The sequence below is a fragment of the Sminthopsis crassicaudata genome, chromosome 1 (genome assembly GCF_048593235.1).
Source record: "Sminthopsis crassicaudata isolate SCR6 chromosome 1, ASM4859323v1, whole genome shotgun sequence".
Classification (NCBI taxonomy): Eukaryota; Metazoa; Chordata; class Mammalia; order Dasyuromorphia; family Dasyuridae; genus Sminthopsis; species Sminthopsis crassicaudata.
The window spans coordinates 492,073,527-492,099,731 of NC_133617.1; the positions used below are offsets into that span (position 1 = coordinate 492,073,527).

Sequence of the window (26,205 nt, forward strand, 5' to 3'; positions counted from 1 at the left end):
AAGGTTTTATTAATCCACTATATTCCAAGTATTGTGTTGGGGTCAGAGGAATACGAAGAAAAACAGAGCAATCTGTTTCCATTCTGTTGGTACTAGAAGCTCTTGTGTTGATCAGAGAAGGCTTCATATGGGATGTGGCCTATGAATTCAGCTTTGAAAGGATCTGAGAATTCCAAAAAGCAAACATTTAAGAGGGAGTGAACTTCACACAAAGAAGGCAGCTTGTGAAATGAGTTGGAGTTGGAAAAAGGAATGTTGTGAATGAGGAAGCATTTGTTAAGGGAATTTGATTGGGAAGAGGAATTCATCAAGGTCACAAGCAGCTGAAAGGCACAGAAAATAGACTAGCTCTGGATTCAAATTCAGCTTCAAACATTTACTTATTAGGCAAGTCACCTAATCCTGATTGTCTCAGTTTCCTCCTTTCTAAAATGGAGAAGGAAATGGCAAATGATTCTAAGGTCTTTGCCAAGAAAAACCCAAATGGGATCGTAAAGAACTGACTGACTGACTGATCAACGGTAAGGATCAAATGATCTGGTAAAGGGATCACAAATCTTTTAATATGATGTGAGTTTTTTTTTTTAGGGCTCAGACAGCCTTTGGGAGGTGAGGAAAGAGGAAGGCATGGATGGGGAATGGTGCCATGGAATAGTATACAGCATATTTAACAGATTTTAAAGCTTCATTTTATAGCTGACTTGCTTATGGTTACCCAGCTAACAAGTGTGTGATTTGAATCCAAGCCTCTGATTCCAGATCCAGAGCACTATACAAATTCTCAATACCTTCAGAATTTATTACAATTTAGGGGCAAAAGAGCCCAGGAGAACACAGCCAACTCATAATGCTGTTTGGGTGGAACATAGTGAAAAGGAGTATTTGATCATTGGTGTCCTTTACTTTTGAAGAGAGACCTTTTCAGTCTCCCTCCTCATTAATTTTTCGTGCCTGAAGGTAAATAGAAGAAAGTTGTGGATGACATATAGAGGCAGTCCCAGGCCACATGGGGAAATCTGAGTAGAGGAAGAAGTGGATAGAGAAGATTGGTGACATCTGACCAAACTTATACCTGAGGAACTGAGATGCAGGTGTTAACGTGGAGTTTTTAACTATGGGTAGATTTCAAGGGCTACGTGAAATTGAATGGGAGAAACTGACTTTTGTTTTCTTTAACTTCTAACTGAAATTTAGTATTTCCTTAATTTATTAATGTAGGCAAAGCATCTGATTCTGGAATCCCATAGACTTCACCAGACCGCCAAAGAGGTCCATGACACACAAAAAGATTAAGAGCTCTTGGCCAGAGCCAGCTTCCAGGAAGGAGGACAAGACTGAGAATAGCAATTACTGGAGAAAATCCCGAAGGCGGGGGTGCACTGGGAAGAGCTCAGGGAGGTGTAAGGGGAAAGAAAGGGGAGGGACGGACAGGGAGGAATCAAGGACTACGAAGTTCAGAAGAGCTTCAAGAAATCTGAAAGAAAAGGCACTGTTTTCCTTGCGTGTGGAGACAAGTTCCAGAAGAAGGAAGCTGACTGCAGGTGCAGAGAATCCTGGAGGTAGGAATCTCGGTTAATTCAGGATTGCTCTGGTTTCTCCGCTGGAAGAAGGAGGAGGCTCAGAGGGAAGTGGCTAGTTTCCAGTCCGGCAGAACTTCCTCTATCCCGCGCATCATACCAATCTAGAGAGAAACTTGGATCCCCCTGACGTGATGAGATATCTGCGCGAGGTAATCCCCGGGACTTGGAGAGCAAATGTGAGCTGGGAGAAAGGCGGACTTGGGGAGTGCTGGGTTTGCATCCCCAGCTGGCTTCACGTCGGGGCGCTTCTCTGATTGGGAGTAACAACCCGAGGAAACGCTCTTCTCCTCCTACCTTTGGAGATCTCATGCTCAACTTGGTGTTTTTCTGCGAGTGGCTGCAAAGCTCGGGAGGGAAGGAGGAGAGAAAAGGAGGGGGAAGGAAGAAAGGGAGGTCCCCGGGTCTCGTGTTCCCATGCTGGGATCTTTTTGCCTGGGTCCAGGAAGCGTGTTCATTCTGGGGTCTGCGGAAGACCTTAAGGAATTGCGAGTGTCTCTGTTACACTAAGCAGATTGTAAACTGCGGATTGTACATTTTAAATTGAGCTGGTGCTCACTTATTTCAAGAAGTACTAATTATAAAACTGATGGAAAATTTGCTTGCTTTGAATTCAAAATTCAGTTTACATTTATTTTACTTTGAGTTAATCAGAATGGAGCAGTGGAGAGATGCCCTGATTTGGAGTCAGAAGACGGGTTCAAATTCCATGATTTGAGTACACTATTATTACACTCAACTCTCTGGAATTGCTTTCTCTCCTCCCAAAACACTTAGATTCAAGAGTAGTCAAACTAAATATTAATAGATTACTTGATAAAAGCCCTGAAATGTGGTACCATGGAATGAATTCTCTGCTGTTTTCAAACTGTGATCATGGGCAACTCACTTAAATTCTCTGGGTCTCGGGTTCCTCATTTGTAAATTAAGAATTCCTCCAACTCCATGAATTAGCACTAGCGCCCTTACTTGGTTTGTGTGCCCACTGTAAAGCTAACCACAAGAAAAAATAGATTAATTTCTTCAGAGGTCAATTAAAGCAATAACTCATAATTTAATTAATTGACAAGGTATGCTCCTGAAGCCTGGAAATCTAGCCACACAAATAACAGATATTTCTCTCCTTGAATTACTGTAGGTATGGATGCATTTGCATATTTAATCCCTAATATTATATATATCGACATATATAATTATTTTGCACCTGTGATTTCTTCAGTGTAGGGAGCTCCCTTTGCAAAAATTCCCTTTACTCATGACTGTTTTCAACTATTGTGCTGCTTAGAGAGTTGCATGAAGTCACAGGAGGTTTAGATTTAGCAGCCAGCCAGAATATATCAGAAGAATTAGGTCTTCTTGACTCCTGGGTTTCTCTCTACTATCCCAAGCTGCTTCTCACAAGATGGACCCATGTAAAGATTTCTATTTATATAAATATTGATGATGAATTAGAAAAATCACCATGGATTGCCTAGACATAGGGAATTAGGATCGACTTTGTTTTCTTTCTCCTTCATCCTGTGTGAAATCTTTACTGAGATGTGTGTTTGGGGGAGAATATTTGAGATTCCTCTAGGTTCATATCGATTGAGTGGAATGATAGTCTTTTCCTTCTCCTTCCCCTTCTTTATTATTTTTCCTGCCATTGCTTACTTAAGGTGCTCTCAATTTCTCTGATTCTATGGCTAATATTTCCCTGGGCTGTCATTTGATCTGCTGACTTAAATCTGCAGAACCTTGAACCCAACCTACTGACATCACTATTTGTCTTATATGTTCTCTTTTTCCTTCTTTACATGGCCTCAGGCTGCCTTTAGATACCATCTAAATTGGCTTAATTCTGTTCACCTTTAGGCCAGATCTACTGTTGTTGATGGAGACTGCTAAAGTCCCTATTGGAAAACATTTTTGCAAATGACTTCTTTTCACTTTTCTGGAGCTTTTTTGTGTCCCAATCCTCACTGTAGGTGGATGAGCTTCTTGAGAGCTATGCATATGTAAATATGTGTACCAAATATTACTTGTATATACCAATATCCAAATATAATGCATGATTTTCATTTTTTTTTCCTGCAAGATTAAGAAAAAAAAAAAAAAAAACCTTTTATGTTTGTTGGTCTGGATTTCCAGGTTTCATGAGCATAATTTCTTGATTATGCTTTACTTAGTTTGTAGATTAAGTATGGATTATTGCTTTAATTGACTTCTGAAGAAATCTGTCCAACTACAGAGGTCTTAATTTTCTTATTTACATTCTTAGGGCTTGGTACATAAAAAAGCAATTAAATTAATTTTTAAAAAATTATTATTCATTCATTCACTGCAATATAATTGTCTTTGTTAAACCAAACACATAATTTTCCAAGTAGTTTTCTTAACTAGAATCTTTGTTAGGTCTCCCAGATTTCATTTCTGTTTTATCCCAACTGAATTAATATTACATGATGTCCATGAATGTTTTTCAAAAAGGCATATTTTATATTGTGTATACTGTGTGTCAGGCACTATGTTAAGTGCTTTGCAAATATTACGTCATTTGATTTTCATATTCTTTGACGTAGATGCTATTGTATTCTCCTTTTACCTTTGAGAAAACTGAAGCAAACAAATGAAGTCACTTTGCCAAATATCACATAGCTAGTAAGTGTCTGAGATCAAATTTAAACTCATACTTTCCAGACTTCATGCCCAACTTATTTCCAATGAACCCATCTAGCTGTCAATGTTTATAAATTATCAAAAAGGTTCAGAAGTGGACTTTGGGTATGCTAGGAAATTACTTTTATGGAGGATTTATGGAGAGAAATGGAGAAAAAAATGATTAAGGATGAGAAAATGTGGATGAGTTGAAATCTGCACTGATGAAAAAGGTAGCAACAAGTATAAAAGCATAAAGTTAGCTTAAAAACAAAACAAAACAAAACTTACCCCAAAATAAAAAATCCAACAACAAAAACTCAACTCCAAAGCAAAAAGCTGACAGTCAATACCATGTTTATTTTTATATGTAGTGTTATTCATAAAAGTCTTTTCAATTTATTCTATTGCTTAAACTTCATTTTCTCTCTAGGAGTCAATCCTTTTGATAACACATAATTAAGTTTCTAGAGTGCAATATAAGATTTTATAGAGCATTCAGAAAATGAATGGTTTAGAACAAATTCTAAAAAGAATCAGGTACTAGCCTAGAAAAAATTTAAATTGCAAACACACTCTGGGCCCCTTCAATTGGAGAAAACCTTGGAGCAAGGTAAGGAGCATTCATAGGGAGTCTGGATGAGGAATTTCTCCTTTCTCCAAATGGTTAACCCTCTAGCCTAGACAATGATAAGGCTTGCAATAACGAATAAGGCCCACAACACAACAATAATTGGTGGTTATTGCTTTTTGATAACTGGACTTTCTTTTCTGCTTAAAGTAATTGTTTTTACATATGTAATATATGTATGTATGTGAATGTGTAAATGTAAAACTTTATCTGTAGTTCTCAGTATTTCTCCCCACACTTCCCAACCCATGCCAGAAGGCTATCTCTTATTATAAAGTATAAAGGAAAAAAAATCCACAAAATTTTTAAAAAGTGTCTTTTTATATGTGAGATTCTACATTTATGCCCCAGATTTTCATCTTCAAGCTCGCTCCGTATTTGAAATTTACATGTTAAAAGTACCATCCCATCCTGTGACTGACTAACTGACAGGATGTTTCTTCCCTGAATGGCAAGTATTTAAGGAAGTGCCCAGGCCAACCACATCTCATTTCTCTCCTGTTTGCTTTCTGGATTTTCCCTATAAATCACTTACCTTATCATTCTCCCTCTTTCAAATTAAAAAAAAAAATGTGTTGTCCTCCATTAAAGCATAAGTTCTTTGAGGACCACGAGTCTTATATTTGTATTTCCAGATCTTAGCACAGTGTCTGGCACATAGCAAGCACCTAATAAATTCTTCTTGACTAGAGAAGGAAGTGGCGAACTCCTCCAGAATCTTTGCCCAGAAATCCCCAAATGAATTCATGACAAGTTGGACACAACAGAAACAAATGAACAAATTTGTAACCGGATTCCAGGTACCTACTTTCACACACCCTATAGTCCAACCAAACTAGCTGTTTTTGTTTTTTCTTACACAAGGACCCTTGATCTCTGCTCTTCTGTTTGTCTTCCTCGAAACAGACTTTTTCCTTCCCAGACTGATTTTTTTTTTTTTTTCAGAACTAGGTAAAAGAGGTCATTTTTTGCCTCATTTGTTACCTTACTCTTAATCACTGCTTGAGTATGGCTTAGTTAAAAAGATTAAGGATTCCCAATCCATCTAAGGCTATCTTAAGTGTCCTTGATCTATATCTTCTCTTCGGACTCAGATGTTTCTGGAGGGGAAAGTGAGGCAAGTGACCTTGCATAGCCCTCCCTCACTTAAATCTAGTTCATTTGCAAATCATGACATCACCTCCCAGATGTCCTGCTCCTCTTCGAGAATGAAGAATAAACTACAACTAAACTTCTCAAGTCTGAACTACATTGTGCTTGTCTCTCCCTAATAGAATATTTTGTTTCCCTCAAAGTTTAGATCAGGTTCCATCTAACTAGATTGGGGCATTTACTAATCCTCTCCATCAGATTAGAATATATATATATATATATAAAATTCATTGTTTTTCCGATGGAATGTTAGCTCCAAAGAAGCTAGCTTTGTCTTTGTAGTTTTTGTACTTAGCTTGTAATGAGCACTTAAAAATGAGTTTTGTTTAATTGATGGCTAGAAATTATCTAATTTTTAGAATCAAATGTGAAAATATCTTTTTAAACCCTCTCACCTATGGGGGTCAGCTTCTTCCTTTGCAAAAACAAAGAGATCCGGCTAGTTAACTCTTAAGTTCTCTTTAATCTCTTTATAAATGCAAAAGAAAGGAAAAAGGAGTCCTTTGAATACACTCCTAGGAGAAGTAGATAGGTTTTTTATGCATTCTGTTGCTTCCTTCTGGGTCTTGTTTTGTTGAATAATTTGAAAATTTAGACGGATTTGATTGAAGTGCTAGGATGGTTGAGGTGGAAAAAAATTCAGAAATTCAATAAGTGAAATCAGACAAGCACAGAGCTCTGCGAGAGTTTCGTTGTCTATAGCTAAACTTTCCCTCTTTTGTGATGCCAGAAAAATGCAGTTAATTTTTTATTATGTTTGAATGAATGATATTTAGGTTAAACTCTGTTCCTTATACTCAAACAAGGCTAAGAAGCCATTCATTGGAATATAGAAGTATATAGTATTTCAGTGCAAAATATTCTTCGTGATGGGAATTTAGATGAATTACTAATCAGGGTAATGTTTATTATAATTAATCGGAGCAAACCCTAAACTGAATCTTTTAAACCTGGGCCAATAAACTCTAAAAAACCCCACAATTAAACTTTAATAATTGCATTTCAACATTTTTTTGGTAATTTTGTATATCTTATTTTATGCATTTAAAGACATTCTGAAAAGGGGTCTCTAGGCTTTACCGGATTACCAAAAGGGTGTACAATGTAGTTAAGAAATGACTTCTTTAAGATTATAAATTGTATAGAAGATTATTCATTTGTATTGAGTAAGGGAATTTTCTAATCCAGAAAGGTTGTTCCCTTACTAAAAAAATCATAAATCCCACTCCTGGATGTGGATTTTCTTTTCTTTTTTTTTTTTTTTCTTTTTTCTTTTTTATTAATAGGTAATTTTTTGCAACATTATCCCTTGTACTCCCTTCTGTTCCGAATTTTTCCCCTCCTTCCCTCCACCCCCTCCCCTAGATGGCAGGCATTCCCATACATATTAAATATGTTATAGTATATCCTAGGTACAATATATATGAGCAGAACCAAATTTTGTTGTTGTTGCAAAGGAAGAATTGGGTTTGGAAGGTAAAAATAATCTGGGGAGAAAAACAAAAAATGCTAACAGTTTGCACTCATTTCCCAGTGTTCCTTTTCTGGGTGTAGCTGATTCTGTCCATCATTGATCAATTGGAATTGGATTAGCTCTTCTCTATCTTGAAGATATCCACTTCCATCAGAATACATCCTCATATAGTATCATTGTTGAAGTGTATAATGATCTCCTGGTTCTGATCATTTCACTCAGCATCAGTTCATGTAGGTCTCTCCAAGCCTGTCTGTATTCATCCTGTTGGTCATTTCTTACAGAACAATAATATTCCATAACATTCATATACCATAATTTACCCAACCATTCTCCAATTGATGGGCATCCGTTCATTTTCCAGTTTCTAGCCAGTACAAAAAGAGCTGCCACAAGCATTTTGGCACATACAGGTCCCTTTCCCTTCTTTAGTATTTCCTTGGGATATAAGCCCAATAACAGCAATGTTGGATCAAAGGGTATGCACATTTTGATAACGTTTTAGCCATAATTCCAGATTGCTCTCCAGAATGGTTGGATTCTTTCACAACTCCACCAACAATGCATCAGTGTCCCAGTTTTTCCACAGCCCCTCCAATATTCATCATTATTTGTTCCTGTCATCTTAGCCAATCTCACAGGTGTGTAGTGATATCTCAAAGTTGTCTTAATTTGCATTTCTCTGATCAATAGTGATTTGGAACACTTTTATATGAGTGGAAATAGTTTCAATTTCATCATCTGAAAATTGTCTGTTCATATCCTTTGACCATTTGCCAATTGGAGATTTCTTATAAATTAGAGTCAATTCTCTGTATATTTTGAAGATGCCTTTATCAGAACCTTTAACTGTAAAAATGTTTTCCCAATTTGTTACTTCCCTTCTAATCTTGTTTGCATTAGTTTTGTTTGTACAAAAGCTTCTTAATTTGATGTAATCAAATTTTTCTATTTTGTGATCAATAATGGTCTCTAGTTCTTTTTTGGTCACAAACTCCTTCCTCCTCCACAAGTCTGAGAGGTAAACTATCCTATGTTCCTCTAATTTATTTATGATCTCGTTCTTTATGCCTAAATCATGGACCCACTTTGATCTTATCTTAGTATGTGGTGTTAAATGTGGGTCCATCTGGCTGTGGATTTTCGTATATATTAGGGAATGAGACAGCCATGCATACTGGATTGTGTAGGTAGGACTTAAAATACTGCTGCCTGTGGCTGAACAAGTTGTGGTGTAAAAATGTAATAGAATATTATTGTGCTATATGAAATAATGAACAGACTTAATTTCAGAAAAAAACATGGAAAGACTTAAATGAATTGATGCTGAGTGAAGTGAGAAGAATCAGGAATACATTGTACACAGTAACAGCAAGATCATATGATGATCAATTATGATAGATTTAGCTCTTAATAATACAATGATCCAAGACAATTCCAAAAGATTCATGATGGACTCTATATCCAGAGAGAGGGTCTAACTATAGATTAAAGCATAACATTTTCACTTTTTAGTTTTTTCTTTCTCATATTTTTTTTCCACTTTTGTTCTGATTCTTCTTTCACAACATGACTAATGTAGAAATATGAATATACATTTATAACTAATTTAATTGCAGTCTTAAGGAGGGGAGAGAGGGAAGGAGATAAATTTGGAATTCAAAAAACTTAGAAAACTGAATGCTGAAAACTATTTTTACATGTTATTGGAAAGAAAAAATTTATGAAGTGAAAAAAAATTATTGCTGCCTAATTTGACCCTAGTGATATGCTTCCAATCATCTCAGGCACTTAAAATGATAAATTGCAGAACAGTTGCAGAATTGCATTGTTATAGAGAATCCCCAAATTCCTTTAATCAATGAACTCCAGGTCCAGCTAAAAAAAAAAAAAAAAAGATTAATGTAGTAAGAAGTTTGGTGTTTAGTAAAAAAGATTTGAAGGCCATGGTTCAATTAGTCTCTGTGAAGCTGGGTAAGTCTTTGAGCCTATTTCCTTATTTATAAAATGGGAATAATGATAGCTATATGATGAGCTCTTAGGAGTTTGTTTTTGTTTTTGTTTTTGCTTTTTTTGCTGTATTAACCTCAAAGCTCTATTTGAATGTCCATTGGGATTGGTCTTATGTTACACTTGCTGTACTTTGTCTTTTTTCTAGGGAAAGGGAGTCCAGAAAGTGGACTGTCTGCCTCTGGAAACACAGTTTACTGAGCTTGATATCATAGGTAAATGCTCAAGGGTAGTCCTAGTCACTTTTCAGGAGCAGTATAAACTATTTTTACCTTATCTCTTTGGAAAATTGAGTATTTTTATTTCTGAATAATATCCTCACTGGCTCATCAATTTTGGGGAGGAGGTGGAGGATTGTGTTTTGTTTTGTTTTGTTATAGGGAACTATCTGGGAAAAATTTCCCTGTCACAAAACATATTTTCAGCTGCTTTGTAATTTATAACCTGAGAGAGCTGTCTGGAGGGTATTTAGGGGATAAGTGCTTTGGGTATCACCATACAACCACCAGTGTCAGAGGCAGGATTTTAACTGAGGTCCTCTCTGTGTCCATTATGCCCTGTTTTCCTCACTCCCTTATTCACACAGGGTTTAGGCTTGTGATTTGGCATAGAGAGTTCTCAGATGAAGAAATTCCCTCTACAATGAAAGTTGTTACCTTCTACGAAATTTAGTCTCAAAAAGCTGCCTTGAGCACTGACATGCTCACAGTCACACAACTTACTTGTTTTAGGGGCAAAACTTATCAAGTCTCTTGCTTCTAAAAATCCATGATTATCCCTAAAGGAAGTTAGTAGAAAAATGGATAAAGGGCTGGGGCTGTAGTCAAAAAGACTTGAGTTCTAAAACAGCCTGAGAAATTTCCTGATTGTATTGTCACTTAGTTTACATATCTTAATTTCCTCTGTTGTAAAATGGATATAATAATAACTATCTAATTGTTATTATGAGGATCAAATAGATATTTGTTAAAGTACTTAGTATAGTGCCTTGTACTATATTAATGCTTATTTTATTCTCTAATACATAATACATATGAAATTTCATTATAGTGAGTTTGTGATAGTTGTACCATAATCTTGTTTCAGAGCTCTGCCGTATGAGATTAGCCCTGTGTCAATTAAAGTGTGCAATAATAGAATACATTTTTAAGAACCCTAGAGTACCTCTGCTTGTAAGATGTGGTTTTTGTTTGTTTGTTGACTGTGAATATTCCCTCCATAGATAGTGATTCTTCTGTGACTAAGGAGTTTAATAGCTGGAAGATATTTCTAAGATACCCTTTTTACCCTAATTTTACCTTAATACCCTCATTTTAGAAACTGAAGCCCAGAGAAATGAATTGATTTATCTCAGGTCATGTATAATCAGTGACTGAACGAGGATTCACACCCCATGTATGAACCTTCCCTTCAGACCAAGCACTTTTTGCACTGTGCCAGCTGCTTACCCTCAAGGGGGGTTATTTCAATGGAAAATCTCCTTTTCTTTATGCTCACCATCATCCAGATTAGTCATGAACTCCTTTTATTTGGGGAGGCTAGTCCTTTTTTTTAAATACATTTTTGTTTATATCTTTTTTTTTTTTTTTTTTTTTATTAAACATTGCCAGATTTTACTTTATATCCCTTTCAGTCATTCCTTTTGGTGATATTTTTTTTAAAGAAAATAAAAAAAGAAAAAACCAAAATTATCAATATATATTTTTAAAATCTGAAAATAGATGTCGTTTTCCTCCCAGTGGACCTATCTCCTCTGCAAAAGAATTGAGGGGAAGAAGAAGTCTTTTTCATAGGTTTTCTTTGAAGCCATCTTTGTTTTTTGTAGCTTTGTGGTTGCTGTTCTTCCTGTTCACATTTGTAGTCAATGAATATATTGTTTTCTTGGCTCTGTTAATTTAAGTCTGCATGGGTTCTTCTATTTTCCCTGATTTTTTTTTATCATATTTGTTGTTTTTTATAGCCCAGTCATATTGTTATATTCATGTATTACAATATGTTTAACTATTCTCCAAGTGGCAAAGTGACTAGGCTACTACTACCAGGCCTGGAGTCAGGAATATTCATTTTCCTGAGTTCACTTCTCTCTGGTATCTTTGCCATGAAAAAATGAGGTCACAAAAAGTCAGAAATGACAAAAATTCCTCAACAGTGGATAATTTATTTTGTTTCAAGGTCTTTGCTGCCATCAAAAATGCTGATATGAATATTTTCCCATTTTTTTTATCATTTGATTTTTTTTAATCATTTGATCATTTTATCATTGACTTCCTTGAATGTTAGGTCATTTTTGTGATGATGAGAGAGCTAAAGCTCATCAAAAGGTGCATATTCTGAACCTTTCCCTTATGGTAGGACCTTCCAAAACATGCTCTTTCCTAGTGTCACATTTGAGAACCCAGGATTACCTATTATAATGAAGCATTGGAGTAGAGAAAGCCATATTTTCAGGCATGTCCAGTGTGGAAATTTGTTATACTATTCATATTTATGGAGTTTTTGTTGTTGATGTTCAACTGGGGTTGAAGGATGGGACAAAAGTAAAGGGGAGGAAGAACAGTGGGACAGACAGATTATAAATATCTGTAAAAATAAATGAATTTTAAAAGTGAAGCATTGAAATAGGAATTGAGGAATAATAATAATAACCACTCAGATCTATTTAGCACTCAAAGAGGAAAATTGGCTTGTAAATCATGTGAATTTCAAGGGCTTATAAGCATTAAGATCATTAATATACCTTATTATTATTATTATTATTTTAGATCCAAGTCTTGCATACTGACCTTCATTCTGAAATACTTTTTAATCTCCGTGAAAAGTCCAAGATCTGGATCTTGGGAATTAAGAGGATGAGAATTATAACGGCCTTTTGTTTATATTATTATTAAAAACATTTTATTTATTCTCTGTTATGACTTCACATTTTAAAAACATATTCTTTCTACCTTCCATAATCAGTGAATGTTCTCTTATAATAAAGAATTAAAAGAAAGAAGAGAAATGAAAGTAATTCAATAAAACTAGCCAAGGTATCAGTTATAGCTGATAATATGTACAATCTTCCACACCAGTACTCCTCCACTTTATGTAGTACTTTAGCTATCATCTTTCTTTCTTTCTCTATTTGTCCATTTATTTATTGATTTATTGCCTTTCCCATTATTTTGGTAGAGAAGAAAGGCAATTAAAAATCTAATAAGGCACAAACAATAGATACATTTCTATTTCTTTTTTGAAGGTGGTTTTGAAGTATATAATTGAGCAGAAAGTTTTCTCTCCTGCTTCACTGGTTTTGTATACAAAAGACAAGATTGGGGCAGCAAGGTGGCACAATGTGTAAAGCCCCAGCCCTGAAGTCAGGAGTATCTGAGTTCAAATTTGGTCTAAGACACTTAACACTTCCTAGCTGTGTGACCCTGGGCAAGTCACTTAACCCCAAGTGCCTCAGGGCAAAAAAAAATCTAGAAAGAAGTGTCAAAAAAAAAAAAGGCTAGAATTTATTTTCAATATTCAGCTTAGGCTGATGAGTTGTGGAGTTTACTACTTCAGAAGGACAACAGAATTGTCTCTAAATAGAAGGATTTTGGAAAAATGCCTTTGGATCAGGATTTTTTCCTTCCCCCCCTCCTGTTTAGAATGAAAGGGTCTGCTCTTATCCATTTTCTTCCTCCACTCATCTCATGTGATTATGTGATATTGAGGTTCTATTTACAAAAACAAACCACCTGCAATCCCATCCTCAAAACACCTTCACTTTGATTCAGTTATGCCTGTGATATTTCTCTTTCCTTTAGTGGCTAATCTTGGGAGAGCTGTCTACAATAAGTATCTCTATTTTGTTTTCACTCTTTTCAACTCTAGTCTGGTTTCTAACCTCATCATTCAACTGAAAATGCTCTCTGAAACTACTAATGATTAAATGGCCTTTTCTCAATCTTCATCTTGATTTTCTTGATCTCTCTTTGATACTTTTTTTATCTCTTGATTCTTCCTTGATACTTCTTAGTCTCATTTATTCTTCAGGTCAGTCCCACTAACCTCAAGGCTCTTTCCTGGGCTCTTTTCTCTTCTGTCTCAGTACTGTTTCAGTTAGTGACCTTACCACTGATCATAGCTTTGATTCTCATCTCTATACCAATGACTCTCATATCTACTAGCCTAGCCTTAACCTCATTTCTGGACCCTAGTCTTACATATTTAGATATCTTGAACTGGATGTCCTATATACAAGAAGTTACCTATCACAAGATATGTTGGTGGTGTCTGGAAAGTCAAGAGGGATTTGGAGGAACTCAGTACAGAGAGAAAGGGACCAGCATGTTTTTTGTTCTTTGGATTTTTTTTGATGTTAAAGAGTAAAATATTTATTTTAAAATTGACAATTTTAATATTTAAGACTTCATGCTGGAACTTTTTTTTTCAACTGGCATCAAAAGGTTACATTAGGCAGAGAGGTGGGTTGAATTCTGCGGGGCAACTCTTAAAGGTCTCAAAAAATCTCTTTCTTCTATGAAAATCATCAATATTATTCCAAAAGCCATAGCAGAGAAGCCAAAGCAAAAAGTAGATGATCTTAAGAAGAATTTTTCAGAAATGTAGCCAACAGCAGCAAGTATGAAAATAATTAATCCACTTAGAACTATTATTCCTCCAATGCAGATAATAATAATGGGTTTTTGGTATTTAGTCCAGAAAATTACTTCTTGCTTTCTCCTTTGAGAAGTTGGTGGTAGAGCAACACTGTTGTCCATATCTTTCTTTGGATCTTGTGATCCTAAGAACAGATGAACTTTTTGCTTGGTTTACTTTTTGGAGGTGACTCCAAGTGAGAAGACTCAGCTGTGAAGGAAGTTCAAGGATGGGACTGCAATAGAATCCTGATGTTGATGTCTGGAAAGGTCTGAAAAGAGGAAAAATTAAGGCTTCATGTTAAGAGAAACCTGATCATGAAAACTATCAAAAAATTGAATAGACTTGCCTCTAAAGGCAGTTTTCAAGCACAGGCTAGATGACTAGTCAATCCATTAGTCAACTAACAAACATGTGCTAGAAAACAGTCTCTGCTTTCCTGAAGCTTATATTCTATTGCAGAAAATGTGTATGTATAATATAAACAAAGTAAATGCAGGGCAATTTCCAGGAGAAAAGACTGGAGAGCTAGAAAACACAGAAGTGATTGAGTTATGGGTGTAACAAGCTAAAAATTCTAAGAGGTAGAGGTGAATGGAGTGGGGGAGGTGAGGGTTAGAGGGAGACAGTCTTTACAAAAGCAAAGAGATCTAGGTGGAATGTTCTAAGTGAAAATAGTAAGACCACCAGTTTGGTAGGAATGTAGAAAGCTTTAAAGAGAGTAATTTGTAATAAATTTGGAAAGACAGGCTGGGGCCAGATTGGGACAATCTTTAAATGCCACCCAGAGGGATTCGTTTTTGATTCAGTAGGCAAATAGAAAACCACTGGAGTTTATTGAGCATATTGGTGAAATGGTCTGCTGTGCATTAGGCAAGGGTATATGTTTGGTGAAATATTTAACAACTAGCTCACCAAAAATGCAAGATTTGATTTTAAGTTAAATCTGCATCATTGATATCTTCATCACTTTCTTAACCCTAGACAATCAAAAAAAGATACAAATCATACCCTGATTTGTATGATTTGCTAATTTCTGAGGTGCAAATGGTCACATAGAAAATTTAAATTGTCAACTCTCCAACCCTCATTCTGGTAGCTGTGTGGGGAAAGAGTCTTGAGACAGGGATATCAATTAAGAGACAACTGTAATTTTCCAGAAGAGAGGTAATGAAAATGATTTATCAAGTACATTATAGTAGGGAATTTTTTCCCTCTAGTTAACCACTTAATTCCCTTCCAGTTAAAAAATTCAATAATTCTGTGATTCATTATTTTATGTCCAGTCTATTCTTCGAAGTCACATTTCCCACTACCAATTATGTTCAGTATCCTTTTTCAATATATTTTTAAATTTTTTATTTTATTTTCAATTTATGGAATAAATTAAGCATTTTCACAATATTATATAATTTAAAAAGATGATTGCACTTGAAATTGCAGTTCTATTAGGTACAACTTGTTATTCCTTTTAAATATATAATAAAGTTATCATGTAAATTTCTTTTATTTTTTTTCTCCTTTTACCCCATCCTAGAGATGGCTACCATCAGAAACAAATATGTGGAGTGGGGGACCCCCAACTATCTGCTCAAGTTTCCCCAAAACAGTTTCTTCCGCATCTGAAAAACCCGACAAAAATCTGGCTTTCCAGGAATTAACCTGAGCTCCGCCCATTACTTCAAAAAGCAGATAAAAAGAGCAAAGCTAGAATCATCTTTGGTCAGAGATTTGAAAGATGCCAGCCAAGATGTTTGCATCAGAGATTCTCTGTCCCCGCCACTTTCGGTGTATATCTTCCTCTATCTAATGCCTTTTACTAACCAGACCTTAACCTTGCTTCCAAACCTGGCAATAAATCTTTTTACCCATCTAGGTTTTTGGCCTGTAAATTCATTTCTTATTTTTGTTTATATATGTATATGTATGCATATCTATCATTAATCCTCTTTCAATAAAACTCCCCTTTTATACTTTTCATCCTCTTCACTGCTAAAAACTGAGTTCTCTTTATTTTGTCTTTATTTCCTTTAAAGTTACTTGTTAGCCTCTTCCTTGCATTTATCAAGTGCCCACTATATGTCAGCCACAGTGCTAAGTACTGAGAATACAAATAAAGGTGAAGACATGCTCTTACCTTCAGTGAGGAAGGATAACATATTAATAACTAAGTACGAAGGATATAGGAAGAATAAATTGGAGTCAGTCTCAGAGCGAAGACCTAGCATTTTTCAGATGACTTTCAGAAGGTAAAGATGAGGCCATAAACAAGCCTCCCCCACTTATTTGAATTTGGCAAAAATGGGTCTTTTCTCCATAAGTGATTTTTTTTTTCAGGGGACAAAGTAGACCTCTGTCCTACATTTCTCTCTCTTTAGAAAAGAGAAAGAACTGTTCATCCACAACTGATTTATTTATAAAGTAAATCCTCCTGGTGTTCTTCAGATCTTTGGCCTGGATCAGTTAATCCTTGCTAACCTTTGTGATTACTGTCTGCCTCTGCTGTAGCTTTATAAACAACCTGCAGCAGGTTTTTGTCCTCATCTCGCCTTGTTACACACAGGCAGTTTTACTCTTTGACCTGATGGTAAACAAGTGAACATTGTTGGATTAAAGAGGAGTAGTAGAAAGTCCTAAAATTCAAATCTCAACATTATTTGTTTTCAGACCAATCTCTAGGGTAAATATAAACTAATTTAAGCCTTTAACTGTTAATATCTTATACAATTTGGAACAGAATTCAGAGGTAAATACAAAGCGGCACAAGACAGTATCTTTCTGTCTGGCTGTTTTGCTGGAGAGTTCTCCAGCCTTTATTACCAATGACTTTAAGAAGAAAGAAAACTTCAGTTTGACAAATATTATTATAATTGTGATTTACTGAATACTATGATTTGTATGAGTGTGTGAGATCCTTGAGAGAGATTTTCACTTTTAACTTTGGCTCTCTAGCACCTAGCATTGTGCATGGCAAAAAGGTATTAAGTAGGCTCTTAATAAATGCTTGTTAATATCTATATCAATCTACATGTCTGTCTGTCTATCTACCTATCTAATCTATTTATAATATAGAACACTCCATTTATCCAATGGAAAATTTTTTTCTTTAGTCTGGAATTTCTTTTTATAGGTAGATACATAGAATATTTATTAAAAGTGCTTACTTAGCCAGAAACTGTGCTAAGAGCTAGACATGCAGATTTAGGTAAATAAGACAGGCCTTGATTTTAAAAAGATTGCCTTATTGAGGAATTAGCCCTCAATTAGAGGATTAATTTTTTAGATTTTTTTTCTGCTCTCATTCAGATTCTAAATTATAGGATGCTGTTATTTATTTCATAGTTAAGAATATTTTTCTTTGAAGAGTTTAATGCACTACAAAAAGAAACTCCCAATTTGTGGTTTATTTCATTGACTCCTGCCATATAGAATGACAGATACCTCTGAAGATAACTAAATAGCAAGACAATAACCTGTCATATGATTAATAAGAGTCAAGGAAATGGGGAAAATGATGGGTTTTAGTTTCCCTTTCTGTAAAATGAGATTAGACCAAATGATGACTGTGGTCCCTTCTTGATCTCAATCCTATGCCTCTGCTATTAGGAAAGAGAATAAAATTATAACACCTAATTATTTTAAAATTACGAATAAACTGACTACCTATTATCTGAGCAGCAAACTATGAAGACATACATACTAAGAATTTATTTGGATAGATTTGAGTTTTAATGCATGTGAAGTTTATAAATTCAGACTGTTTCAACACCACAAATTCAAGTATAGAACATATTCCCATGCCTCAACTTAATATACAGATCCTAGGAAAGTATCATGATTTTTGGCTTATGAGAGAATTCATCTGAGTTGTTTTAATTAGCTTTTTCTCTGTTGATTATTGTTATTTTCAACCACTTTTTCAACATGTAACTTGTATTTCTTCTTCTGAAAGCTACTGGCTACGTGGCATAGTAGATGGAATGCTAGACCTGGACTCTGGAAGTCTTAATGAAAATCCTTCCTCTGACACTTATTGAATTTAATTAACATGTCCAACATTGTATGATTCATTTTATACTTTGATTATATCATATAGCATTCAGGAGTAGCATACTTCATCATCACTGGAATACTGGTTGGTTACTACTTTGATTAGAGTTTTTAAGTCCTTCAAAAGTCTTTCTTTACAATATTATTGTCATCATAGAAATTGGTATCCTTCCAGATTATGGATATTTTTAATCCTCTTGGTTTTGCTTTTTTTTTTTTTTTTTTTTTTTTTTCTTCTTAATGGATAGTTAGCCCAAACTCTTTTGAATGAACATAGATCTAATTTGTGAGGCTCTGTGGTATTCTGGGGTTTCCATCTACACAATCTCACAAAACAGAACCATATGTAGGGTCTCACCAATTATAAAGTTTTTTTTTTTTTTTAATTTGGAATCTGCACTGGACCTTCTTCGTGATAATGGTGAAAAAATTTTGGCAAGTTTATTTCTTGTCATGTCCTGACTTATATTAATATACTTAGGGTCATGGAACAAAAATTATCTTTGTTGTTGCATCTTTCAAGTAATGAGAAGGGATTTTGCCAGGCATGTAATCACACTTCTTGAAAGGAAAACCTTTAGGACTGTTTTATTCAACTGAATCAGATACTTTGTTGTAGTTCAAATAAAATCAGTATGATGAGCTCTTTATCTTTCTTGTTCTTTTCAGTTGTCTAGATGCACAGATGAGGTCTACTATGGAATACAGCTTGTGAAAGCTTGCATATTCCCTTGTAATGCCCTCATCAAACATTTTTTTTCAATTAATGTGTAGATTATTTGCATAAAAGTTTTGCATAGCTGGCAAAATAGGTGGATTGGTTATGACTGATATTCATTTGACTACTCTCTTTTCATTGTGTAATTAGAAGGTCTTCAACTTTTTATGTCTTTGTACCTTTCCTTTCTTCAGATACTTGTATGACTAGAGTTGATTCTTTATTCTGCTTCCTGACTTCCTTCAAATTCCAGTTAAAAATCTTACTATCCTGGTGAAGTTTTTTTCCCATTCCCCTCAAGCTAGAACCTTACCTTTGTGTGTATTGTGTATATGGCTGTATTTATGTTGTCTTCCCCATTAGACAGTGAGGGTCTAGAGAACAGAAATTGTCTTTTTGTTTTTGTTTGTACCATCATTACTTAGCACAGTGTCAGGCACATGCTAGACTCTTAATCTCCAATCATCTTGATCTATATCTTGACACTGGCTCCAGATGACTCTGGAGGGGAAAATGAGGCAGGTTACCTTGCCCTGCCCTCCCTTACTTAATTCCAATTTATTTGTATGTTATGGCATCACTTACTGACATCCCGGTCCTCTTTGAGAACAAAGGACAAACAATAGCAAGAAAATGAATGTTGACAGATTATTGCATCATCAATCTATCCATTTTTAGAAATTAACTAGAAAGAACACGAATAGCAATTTTCTAATTCCTTTTGGAAGACACTCTGACTCCAGTCCAGGGGATTCAAACCTTTCCTCTAATAAGGAGTAACTCATAGTTTCCATTTCTCTACCCTATATCTTCATGTATCTCAATGGTGTCCTTTGGTCTCAAATGATCTCTCTCTTCAATCCCCTTCAATCTGAATGAAATTTAAAAAAAAAAAAAAAAAACAAGCAAACCGCCAAACCCAAACCCCTCCCATTATCTGAGTTGAGTTGACACTAGATTCTTGGTATTCTAAAGGACTGGTATCAAATACAAATAGAAACTCTGCAGGTTATATATTGACTTAGAAGACCACATGCTAATATTATGTGGCATTTGTATCTTTATTTTGTTTAACATTTTCCAATACATTTTAATCTAGTTCAGAAGTTTTGCAGCAGGCAGTTTGCAGACCGTGAACAAGGAATTTGACATCCCTCTTCCAGAGGGGTCTCTCTAAAAGACGCTCAAATTTGAAAAAAATTCAATTTTGTTCAAGTCTTGTCTTTGACATTTCAGATATGTGGCCTTTGGCAGCTCATTTAACTTGGGAAATTCTAACTTGTAGAGAAAGTATCAACTTGCATTTAGTAGATGGAGTTTCCTCTCCTGGGAATTCCTCATACCATTGGAATCATAGATCTATTCCCTGTCTCTGATCCCTCAGTTCCATTCTGGCAGTAAAGAAGATGAAGGCACACATATGCATGTCTTGGGGAAGATCAGATCTGAAATAAGAGAAGGTGAAGTTGTTAATCTTCCAAACTAGTCTTGGTATTGTTGCGGGCGTAGCCCCTTTAAGATTCTTTGTCTGATCTACCTTTGGGACAAGATATTCCTAGGGGAAAAGATCTGTATCTGGGCCAGTTTGGGCTGTACCCAGCCCCTGGTTGGTTTGGGTTTTCAGCCCCCTTTGATACAAGATCTGATCAAACTAGTTTGGGCTTGTACCCAGCCCCCCCACCGGATCTGAACTGGCTTGGATAACCCAACCCCCAATTATCTGCTCAGTTTTCCCAAAAACAGTTTCTTCCTTATTTGAAAAGCCCACCAAAAATCTGTCTTTTCAGGAATTAACCTGAGCTCCGTCCATTACTTCAAAAAGCAGATAAAAAGAGCAAAGCTAGAATCATCTTTGGTCAGAGATTTGAAAGATGCCAGCTAAGATGTTTGCATCAGAGATTCTCTGTCCCTGCCGCTTTCTGTGTATATCTTCCTCTATCTAATGCCTTCTACTAACCAGACCGTAACCTTGCTTCCAAACCTGGCAATAAACATCTTTAGATTTTCTAGATTTTCAGACTGTAAATTCTTTACAGGGGACTCCCACTGCCACTAGACCTGATTGAACTTTGTATCCTTGCGCTGAATCCTAAGGGTGTTGCAGGGGAGCTCCATGTGACTCCCTATACCCCAAATCCTGCCACTAGACCTTAATTAATTCTATTGAGGTATATATCTCATCATCAGGTATTTATCTCATCATTTACCTCATGATTTGGTTCATGTTACCTCATCATTTTGAGGTAACCTATTACCTCATCAGGATCTTAACTTAGAAAAAATTATCTTTGGAGAACTGCTACCTCTCTTGGAATCTAATTTCCTGATTCTTTCTCCAAAGTCCTGCAGGGCTAGTGTTCTGTGTATATATAAAATCCCACAAAGTTTTGCTTTTCTTTTATCTCTCCTTGCTCCCATTTTATTCTCATGTAGTAAGAAGCCCTTAGCTAAGTATTAGGAAATTGTTTTATTTAAGTTTGTACAGAGGTACAATGGAAAGATTTGGAGTCAGAAGACCTAGGTTTGACTTTCTCACTACCAATGAAGCCTGTTTGACATTGGGCAAGTATTTCTCTGGAATCTCAATATTATTTGTAAAATGAGTGTGTTTGACTAGATGACTACTAAGATCTCTTCTGGCTTTGAGTCTGTTGTCTGTCCTGAGAAGTTTGGGGCCATGATATCAACTCCCTATATTTCTTCTCTTTCTGGCTAGAGTGTGCTTAATTTCTGCTTCATCTACTAAGAAATTTCTTACCCCCACCCCCATCTTTTATTTTACTAATTTGGGATTAGGAAAAGTCTTAATAGATGCTCTATCTAGAGAGATTCAAAATTTCTCTAGAAATCAAATCTTGGGGAAATAAAGACAGAAGACAAAGGAGTAAGGAATAGAGAGGTCCAAGAAATAGATTTGGAGGTCTGACTATATAATCCAGAAACTCGTCTTCATTTTTATTTAAACATTTTGTTTGCTTCTGTTCTCATAGGAAAAGATACTGTGTCATAAGCAAAAAAAAAAAAATTGTTTTTAATGTTTGAGAACCATTGGTTTTGGAAAGGGGTTTTTCTGGGTCTGCATGCGTGATTGGGTATGTGCAGATTTGCATGTGTGCTTGCATGTGTGTGTATGATAAATTCCTTTGACAATCTGGTAAAGCCTATAGACCCTTTTTCAGAGTAGTATTTTTAAATGCATAAAATAAAATACATAGGATTACAAAGGAAATTAATTATATTATAATTTTTCCCTCCAAACATTCAAAGTCCCAAGTTTAGGACACCTTGAAATCTAAACATTGATCCCTGGTCAAGAACTTCTGGTAGAGGACAAAAACCTCCCTTTAACAGCCACAACTTCTCCTACTATTCTTGACTCCCTCTCTTCTATCCTGTGTAAATCTTGATCTAGCAATCATTCTTCCTCCCTCCATTGCTCATGTGTATACTGGGGCCTCTAAATATGTGAAATCTTCTCAGACCTGAAAACAGGAAATCCAAAGGATAACCCAAATCTTCCTTTCCTTTAAATGCTGTCCTAGTTTCCTCCTTCCACAGAGTTCTCTCTCTCCTTTCACTCCTGATTTCTTTAAAATTTCTAAGCATCTAGATAGATCAGGCAAATGAAGCCCTGAGGGTTTAACTAATTTGAACCTAATCCTAGACCTTCAGACTCCAACTACAATAGCTTTTCATTATATCATGCTGTTTTCCTTCCTTTCTTTCTACTTCCTACCTCTCCACTCCCTTCCTCTCCACCAAACTGATGTTTTAACTTCAGAGCAATTTTGGTCTAAACCAAAGCATTTGAATGAAAAGGAAAAAAAAAATCAACAACAACAAAATTGTCTTTGTAGTCTTTCCTGCATTCTGACTGTGTTTATTTACCATGGATTGTGGTACCTCCTTAAAACATGTTTGATAAGAGGAGAAAAAGAGATCACTTTATTTGAAATCCTATATAGGACTGCCACAGTAAAGGCCTTCCTTACCTAACTGGAGGAGCTTCTTGTAAGTTTTCTTACAAGATTTTACATATATAAATATATATCTATACATATTCACACACACACACATATATATGTATAGATAAGACATTTTTTCATCATACAAAATTTGGTAGATCACTGCTTACTTTTCAATATAGGGTCTCCATGAAGATTAGTATACTTTTGTTAATATTGAAGTCCTGATTATTTTCATCTTCTTTTAAAGAATTGCTATTAATTGATACATTTTGGTTTTGACACAACCAACCTGCCCTCTACAAACTCATAAACAATCACCTTTAAAATCTAACCCCATTAGAATTATAAGGCAAAACCATTTAAAAGAGTGAATGCTATTAATAGTACATACCAGTTTTTACTTTCCTAGTTGGCTGTTACAGGAAAGGGTGTGTACTTTCATCTGAGCAATTTAGTGTCAACATTATTTAATGTATTTGACCTGATATTAATTGCTGTTTAATGTCTGCATCTGCGCAGTGGTAGTCAGTGTGTTAACATTCTTTTGGATTGTTGTTGTTTTTCTATTCTGCATCACTTCGTGTTGGTCATTCCATGTTCTTTAGTATTCTTCATACTCATAATTCTTTAGAACACTAGAGCCCATTCAATTCATATTCCTCAGTTTCTTTAGCCATTCTCCAATCTTGGGATGTTATTTGTTTTCAACTTTTTTGCTGTTACAGATCGTGTTGCTAAGACTTTTTGAACAGATAAGTCTTTTATTTCTGTCCTCAATCAAAAACTATTAAGTACCTATTATGTGCCATATACTATGATGAACTAAAAATAATATTAGAACATCTGATTGTTTAATATCTTAAGGGTATAAACCCAGTAGTGGGGTCCCAGATTCAAAGGCTATAAACAATTTGATATTAAATGTCTTTTTTGAGAAAGCAGTATATCCAGTTATTAATAATTTCTTCTAGCAAGTAAATGGATTACTTAAAGTCTTATGTCACTGATACTCCCTTAAAAAAAATAGGTGGAATATTCAGCAACTGTAAAAAATAACCTACATTTATTGTTTTTTTGTGTGTTTCCTTAAGGGAGTACTGCTAAATGTTACATACTGTTAATATTCTTCAGAGTCCCTTGAAGGATAGAGACTTACTTTTATGAGCTTTCTTTCTTTCTTTCTTTTTTATTTTTTTGAGGCTGGGGTTAAGTGACTTGCCCAGGGTCACACAGCTAGGAAGTGTTAAGTGTCTGAGACCACATTTGAACTCTGATCCTCCTGAATGCAAGGCTGGTACTCTATCCACTGCGCCACCTAGATGCCCCCGAGCTTTATTTCTTAATCAATATTTAGAAAATTTTTTCTTGGGTCTTGATTTTGAGTCAAGTGGGCCAGATTGAATATTTGTCATATTTTTGAAAAATTAAAGACATTAAAAAAAGCCAAATCTGACATTTTCTACTCCTAATTCAGATGTGACTTCCTTTTCTATGTTGTCACTTTGCTTCAAACTGAGAGAGAATTCACCTAAAATACGGGAAGCCAATCAACAAGAATTTACATACTGAAGGAAAATGAGTACCAAATGTATATTTATTGAAAATACAGCTATAACATTTGAATAATTTTGAGATGCCAGTTGATCCTATACTGCTTGCACTATAGTAGTCACTTAATAAATACTTGTCAATTGATTTACTAATTGATTTTAAGTTTGGGGCTTATTCAGACTATAACATTTACTTCCAGTGTAGAATTATTCTTTGTGATTAAGAGCAGGCCTGCTAAGTGGTGGCCTGTGCTAACTAATATAGAAAATATTGTGGTTTTGTTTTGTTTTGTTTTTTGATGGGCAGGGGTAGTGGGCAGAATGTCTATAGTACTCATATCAGGCAGCTTCTACTCTGAATCTTTTTGTCTCTTGTCCTATTTTGCATACATTTTCCTTTTTGGAAACTTTCATGCCTAAATTGTACAACTAGAGCTTTTCCAATTCATCCCTAGCAACTCCCTGCCTGCACACACACAGGTAATTTTTTAAGGATGTAGGGATTTTTCCCTTTTCTTCTTCCTCCCCTTCCTCATGCACTTATCCTTTTCCTTCTGTCAGGGTTCTGGAGATCTCCCAGATGATATCCTTCCCCTTCTAAATCTTAACTTGGGTGTTTTAACTTGGGACTAGAATTTTTCTTTATATGAATTACATGCACCATATTAAAGGATCTTTTTACATTCCTGGCATATATGACTTGTGAAAATGAATGAATGAATTATTGTGAATGTATTATTGTTTCCCCCCAAATGCTGGAGTAGATTGGAATAGAAGAAGCTCTTTGTTCTCTGTGTTTGCACACACACACACGCGCACACACACACACACACATATCTATATATAATACATATATTCATGTATGTGTATATATATATATATATATATATATATATATTATACACACATTTTCACACATATTTTATTTAGATGTCATTGTGTTTTACCAACTATTGTTGCCTCTTCCCACTTTCTATACTTTTCTTAGTTTTTTAGAAAATTCCTTGTTAATATATAATTTTATAACTTGGAAATTTGAAGTGTAATATCCAAATAAACTCCATTAACAGTGTGTTTCAAAGCATTAAACTGCTCTTTTGATATCCTTAAGATACTCAGTTATTTCTATGTATACTTTGTGTAGCTTGTGTCAAAACCTTCACATTTAAGATGAGACCACTGATCAATTAACTTTATTTTTTTAATTAAAATAACATTTTATTTCCTTCCTAGTTGTTTGTTAAAGAAAAAACCAATTTTTAATATTCTTTAAAAATTTTTTGAGTTTCAATTCAAATTTGCTTTTCTCCTTCCTCTCCTTGACAATAAACAATCAGATAAAGGTTATACATGTGCAATCATGTAAAACATATGTTCATTTAACTTTTAAAAATTCTAATTGATTAATTCTTGGAATATGTTTTATTTTGATACAAGTACTTCTCATTCAACCGTCAGATAAAGCTTCCCACAAAACACATTTCTTGAACACATTTATGGATAATCACTTAAAGGAATGAATGGGACTATGCTCTATTTTAATAGTTTAATCATTGATGGAGAAGAATATGTTTTTACTTTGATAGTCTGTCAACAACATTGTCCATTGTATATGATCAGTATTGTTATGTCTTTGCATTGAACTTATTATTTTTTTTGGCTCTGGTTCTTCACTCTGCATCACTTCTTACACATATTCCTATATTCTTTGAGCTTCATATTTACTCTGTCCTACATTAATCTTTCAGTCATCCAGTCACTCTTCAATTGTTGAACATATAAAGTCTTGTTTCCATCATTTTGCTGTCA

The 26,205-nt window shown here is 35.1% G+C and overlaps 1 protein-coding gene and 1 long non-coding RNA gene across 3 annotated transcripts in view; one reads left to right on the forward strand and one right to left on the reverse strand.

The window, feature by feature from the left end:
* Positions 1-307: 307 nt before the first annotated feature.
* TRPM6 (transient receptor potential cation channel subfamily M member 6) overlaps positions 308-26,205 on the forward strand; it is a 154,645-nt gene continuing 128,747 nt past the window's right edge. Inside the window, 2 exon segments of the mRNA XM_074281417.1 lie at positions 308-521; positions 1,219-1,756. Coding sequence (XP_074137518.1) covers positions 1,712-1,756 — 45 coding nt within the window. The 5' untranslated portion in view covers positions 308-521; positions 1,219-1,711.
* On the reverse strand, positions 13,845-23,382 carry LOC141550603 (uncharacterized). Of its 2 annotated transcripts, none has more exons than XR_012484643.1 (3): positions 23,238-23,382; positions 20,222-20,323; positions 13,845-14,381 (listed from the first exon to the last, which is right to left on the reverse strand). It is a non-coding gene; the product is annotated as an uncharacterized LOC141550603 (long non-coding RNA). The 2 variants fall into 2 exon arrangements; XR_012484642.1 differs by having other exon boundaries at positions 20,181-20,323.